Here is a 5,959-nt window from a genome sequence, read left to right as displayed (position 1 = left end):
GTCAGTTAAACTACTTCTGCAGTAAAATATTTGTATACAAGAGTTCATTTTATTTTAATTGAAAAACATTGTTGTCCAGTATCCAGTAATCTTTTATGAGCATTCCCATTCGCCTAAAGTCAAAATGTCTGCCATATATTCAGTTTCTGCCAATAGATCCTGTAGAGTAACTCTCAATCAATGCTAATAAACTTACTCACTTCCTTATAATACTGAATGTATTGCAGCTATCATTTGTCAAGACAGTATTTTTATACTTTGAGCACATTTCAGAGCCTGAACTTTTTCACTTTCACTCGAGTAAAGAAGTTGAATCAGTGTGTGTGTGTGTGTGTGTGTGTGTGTGTCTTACGGAGGCACAGAGGTCCCCAGTGCTGTGGGCAACATACTGGCTGCATGAAACTCTTCACACAGACGTGCTGACATCCATCCAGTTCTACCTCCCTGCCGCCAATCTGCACCACATAACTGCAACACACAGTGAACATGAACTTCATCCACACCACCATCACATGCAGCCAAAGACACTACAAAGACACTACATGTGGGGTTTGTGATCTGGTACGTACGTGCAGTTAGCCGTGCGTACGCTGCTGAAGCCACGGGGGCATCTGCTGCTGGGGCAGGCAGCCCAGGAAGTGCAGGTGGCGTGGATGTCTATCCTCTGTAAGATATCACACCGACCGGGAGGAGGAGTCTGAGGGAATAAAGGAGATCCATAAAACCCAAATAATAAAAGCCTTTTAAGGAAGAAATTAAAGGTTTTTAGTAGTTTAGGAAATCCAGGAAATCAAGTCCTACAGATTCAGTAACAGATAAAGTTATAAAGTGGTCAACTGCTTTACTGATTTTACTGTTAACATATGAAGAAAGAAGACACAGGTATGAGAGTAATTAAGACTCTATCTTTCAAGGGCCATCCTCTTTGCAACCACTGATTTAATTTCCTTTGAGTTTTTCCTACATTTTCTAGAGCATCTTAGTAATATTTTGTTTCAATAGCAACCTGCTACTTAGTCACATTCATGCACACAGTGGCTGCATACCTCCACCATAAGTTACGAGCTAAAATGTGATGGCGAGATAGTAAACAGAGGTACAATTAATGGTTCACACGGCAATCAGGGCTCAAAACAGAAACTATTAGGAAGAGGAAGGTGGACAAGGAGTGCCGCTTTCCCCCCCCCCAAATGCTTAAAAAAAAGAGACAATAGCACTGGTCTTGTGTCTATAAACACTAGATTTATGTTCTATAGGTAGTTGAGTATTTACATTATCCCAAATGTTTCCAACAGTGTTCAAACTCAGAGTCATTTTATTCAGGTAACGGTGACGTTTCACCGGTCGCCTGTCAGTGGCGTCATATCTCCTTTGTGCATGCGTCAGAAGTTTTAGTTTTTATCCTGTTTTAAGACACATTTTTATGATACACTGTTTAGATCTTGGTTGTTTTCAAGATGAGCTAATGTTCGCAGCAGCTCGGGTCGCAGATTTAAAAAAAATAAATAAATAAATAAAAACTGTTTTATTCAGTGTTTTTACCGGTTTTTAATCAGCGAGTCTGATTGTTTTGGAGAGGAGGAGATAATTCAGCTCCCAGTAGAAACCTCCTGAACCCATGAACACTGAAGGAATCCTAACCAGGAGAAGTTGACGGCAAAGGTGGTGAAAACAACAACTCCCATGATCCCACGCTGCTTCACAGTGTCATTAAGCGTTTGTTATTGTTTTGATGTGAGAGACCACCTAGCAGCAGAAATGACCTACTGTATATAAATTCCTCTGTTTACAGTATATCCAGAAAACTAAAACATAGATATAAAATAGTTCAGATAAAACACAGAATCCTTAAACTGATTTCACCATTTGTGTTAACCAGTGAACATGATTATCATCAGTAAGGGAAGGAGACGTCAGATCTGTTGATAGATGCACAACCTCAGACAAAGTAGGCTGTTTCAACGGTTCCTGTCCTCTTTAGTAGGATCCTCTTTTGTAGGATCCTCTGCAAATCTTAATCTGTTGTCCCACAGGAAGCCTTTTAGCTTTCCATGAAGCATCTCCGCAGACTTGTGAGGTTAACTTGAGAATAATGGCCTCCGGGCTCGGTGTCATTTAACAGCTTGGCAGCGAGATGGTGCAAGGTGTTGATGGTGTCAGCGAGCCTGTTCTTCTGCTCTGGCAGGACAGTCTGACAGATCGATTGCCTTTTGCCACAAATCTTCCCTCTCCAAACTTCATAAAGCCGGAGTTTTCATCTCCTGGAGAATCTTTCCAACTGAAACTAAAATGTGTCCTCTCGCCCCTCCTCCCTTACTCTTTGCACTGACCACACTCTCAATGTTGTCAGACCTTGTATTTATCAGTGCATAAAAGAGAGGCAATTATGTCATCTGAGTTGGCTCGCTTAAAGTTGGCGCTGCTTCGTGTCTTCATCACCTTCATCGAAGCTCTGGGTTTACTTGGAGCGATAGGCAGTGGAGGAAACATCCATTTCTTCTTTTACTACAAGAAGACTCAAGGAGGGAGGTGGAATAATCTGTGACAGCTGTCTATTAGTTCACTAACAGCACTAGCAGCATTAGCTTTGTCTAGCTTAGTCCTGACACCTGCAGAAGGTCTTTTTTTTCACATTGGTTCAGCACTTTCTGGTTTTCGGGGTAAAATATCAAGTATTTGGTATTTGATATCAAGTTGTTACTGTTTTGAAAACTTTAGTTTGCAGAGCTCGATAGAAAGCGAGTGCTCACTTAGCGGAGAAAGTAACTAAATAAATAATATTTTTATACACATTCGAGGTCCCCAGAGGATGAAGCCCTCTGAATTTGGTGACCCTTTAGTCTCACATAGTCAGACCTTCCTTTAGTGCTGGTTGAACCCATTATTATTCTCTTATAGGGGAAAAACGTTCTGGCTTGTTTTTATTTCTTTTAGCCAATCACAGTTGTTCTGGGCAGAGTTAAGCCCCAGATGAAGTGATGATGTCCTTGTGAAACGGTAACACACGCAGGGTTGTGACTGAAATAATAGGTCAACAGCAGGCTTATATCCACCGCTGACTTCCTGTGAGTCACACTACCTCCTGACTTTTCCTTTAGTTTTCAGTTTGATGGGTTGGCACAAATTTTGCAAATTTGACGAATTAGAATGAAATATCAGATATTCACACCTACAAGATAAATTCTAATTTTGTCTTTTTCTCCGACTTGCACTTGTGCCAGGCAGTGCCTGAATGAGCAAGTACTCACCAGTTCTGAGTACCGCCATCTATGGTGAACACACCGCACCCAGTACTGGGGCCACTGGTATTTTTTCCAAGGGGTGGACAATAAAAGTCATGAAATAATTGTATAAAAATAACTACACTGATGCTTTGATGCCCCAAAACCTCCCTGGCAAGTTCAGGTTTTGGACTTCGGTATAATCTAAAACCCAGTGTGCAGCAGTGCTGGTGAGATAACTGTCTCTGTGTAAACACGTAACTAGTTTAACACTAACAAAACAGCACTGAAAATGAGACGTTCTTATTGATGTCAGCTGTGGTTTGTGTTCTGTACTAATTAGGGCCCAAGCAACGACCATTGTAATGCAAAGAATTGTTATTACTCCAAATTAATCAAGGTTTGAGGAGCTGAAGGTGCTCAAAAACTCTTGACATGACTCACACAGTCTCACAAAGAGGCCTCTTGGACCCATACCTGAAACCCGACAGGAAGCCAGCCATTTTGAATCTAACAAACTCCTCCTAGAGAGTTAATCAGTTAAACTGGTCAGTGCAATCTAAAGACCTTTGTGATAAAAGGTTGTTAAAGGTTTTCGAGGTATTTGAAGTAAGCCTTGTATGACAAACATCATTTTTTTCATGGTGTGATCTACATTTGATATTCTGGAACATTATAAATAACAAGTGGACGCTCTCTAGCACCACATATTGGACACAAGAAGTAACATTTAACTCCTTCTGCAGTGTCCAAAACAAGAATTTAGACACGTCTCGAAAGACCTTCGTCAATGACGCAGCGGCACAACCCAACACTCGCAGGCTGAAAGGGCCCGTTCATCGCTGCTCGCAGCTTTAATTAAACAATAATATACACACTAACAGGATAAACTCAAGATGCTGGTCAAGATTGATTGATGATTTGATTTAATTTGAATTGAATTTGAATTGACTTGAATGATTAAATATTACCTGCTAAACATCAGCACTGTCACTGTGAGCATACAGATATACTGTAAAACTTAAATTAGGATTCAACTACACACCTGGTCTGGATTTTCTCTTAAAACCAACAGAGTCGCCCACTTAAGCTGCTCAAATCACCTACATAAATATAAATGTTTAAACTTCTGTTTCTGTTAATATGAACACGATTGTTAGATCGGTTAGAATTCAATCGTTAAGTTCATTTTATGGAAACCACGAACACCAGAGTGTAGTCATTGCTAGCTGTCGGCTAACTTTCTCTTCTTCCTGCACCGATGGTTTTTGTTACCTTGCTGGCTACAAAATACTAAGGTGGGCTACAGGTATTTAGATATGGAGCTCGCTCTCTCTCTCTCTCTCTCTGTCTCTCTCTCTCTCTGTCTCTCTCTCTCTCTCGATGTGCTGTCTCTCAAATCAATGATTTGTAATTGATATGTTATTTGATAGACTAGTAATAGTATTATTCATTATGGTTTAAATAAGCAACTTGATAGTATTTCACATGTTTGTTGACAACAAAGGGTTTTGTGTAAAAGGAATTAAAGGCCTGTTCCTAATAAAGGCAGGTTGAGTTCGGTGATTTAAGCAAATAAAAGCTCGGGGCTATTAATTTAAGTTTTACAGTATGTTAGGGTCTGTATATCAGGACTGTATTAGTACTTTTACTAGTATTGTACTACAAACAAGTTCACTCCCGAAATGTTCTCTTTATTCCAAAAGCTTTGGCTGAGTTCACATAATCCAAAGCTTCTCATTCATTCAGTGAACAAAAATAACATCAGATTGTGTATAAACAAGCACAAATATCACTCTGGAAGACAAACAATCAGTGTGTGTATTTGCATTTATCAGAGAGTAAAGCAATCCACTTGTACAGAGAATGAACAGGTGGTCTTGGTGTTGTGGAGTTGGAGGTGTGTTACCTGTTGTTGCAGTGAAGTTTGCAGGCAGAGCAGCAGCAGCAGAGGAAGAAGCAGCATGGCTCAGAAGTGTCACATCCAGAGAGGGAAAATAAATCCACCAAACCAGCGTCTTCCTCAGTGTGCAGGGGAGGAAAACGTCTGAACCTCAGACACAACGTGCTTTTACAAACTACAGGAAAAAACACACAGATAACATCCTCTGTGCAGGAAAAACACAACTATTAGAAAACAATACACTTCTATTCCAGCAGGAATAGGTGCAGTCAAACTAAAAGCAACCTGCTGTTAATAGACGGAAAATATAAAGTACTTTTTTTTTTAAAAATAGCAACTACAGGGTGGATCCAGGCAGTGTTAGGATTAACTGCAGTATTCTTATCAGCTCACTTTCAGCCTGAAGGCAACAATCCCTGTATTGTAGAAACTAACGAGCAAATTACAGCAAACAAATTAGTTCTCAGCTCAGTGTCCGCAAGGCAGAAAGCAGCCGGAGAGGCTGGAGCTACTGCTGGCGTCACGTCTTTTCCTTTCTAGTCTAGGAAGAGAAAGAAGAAAAAAAAAAAAATTCAACAACAGAAACTGGCAAAGTAGGAACCTCCCAGCAGAGGTCATCTCCTCCTACTACTCCTCTAGTGATAGCAGCAGTTAGTAGTATTGGTGCTGGCACAGTAGCAGTTGCTTATAGTGTCAGTAGTAACATCAGTTTACTGCAGCAGCTGAAGTAAGCACACCCCCTTCCTCAGGACCACTGGTTCCCAACGTGGGAATTTCAGCTATTTTATCAAATCTTTGCTCCTTTCTTGTGAAATACTGGGAAGTTTTCTGTCTT

The 5,959-nt window shown here is 40.5% G+C and overlaps 1 protein-coding gene across 1 annotated transcript in view; it reads right to left on the bottom strand.

Annotated features, from left to right (window-relative positions):
- The window catches only part of stab1 (stabilin 1), a gene marked incomplete in the record, with an annotated part of 65,812 nt that extends 60,133 nt beyond the window's left edge, over positions 1-5,679 (bottom strand). The window contains 3 exon segments of the mRNA XM_035662044.1: positions 353-468; positions 570-697; positions 5,131-5,679. Coding sequence (XP_035517937.1) covers positions 353-468; positions 570-697; positions 5,131-5,187 — 301 coding nt within the window.
- Between the last annotated feature and the right edge of the window lie 280 nt (positions 5,680-5,959).

The sequence above is a fragment of the Morone saxatilis genome, unplaced genomic scaffold (genome assembly GCF_004916995.1).
Source record: "Morone saxatilis isolate NCDOM2014 unplaced genomic scaffold, NCSU_SB_2.0 Contig18, whole genome shotgun sequence".
NCBI lineage: Eukaryota > Metazoa > Chordata > Actinopteri > Moronidae > Morone > Morone saxatilis.
The sequence above is the reverse complement of the archived record's forward strand: the minus strand, read 5'-3'. Positions and strand labels throughout refer to the sequence as shown.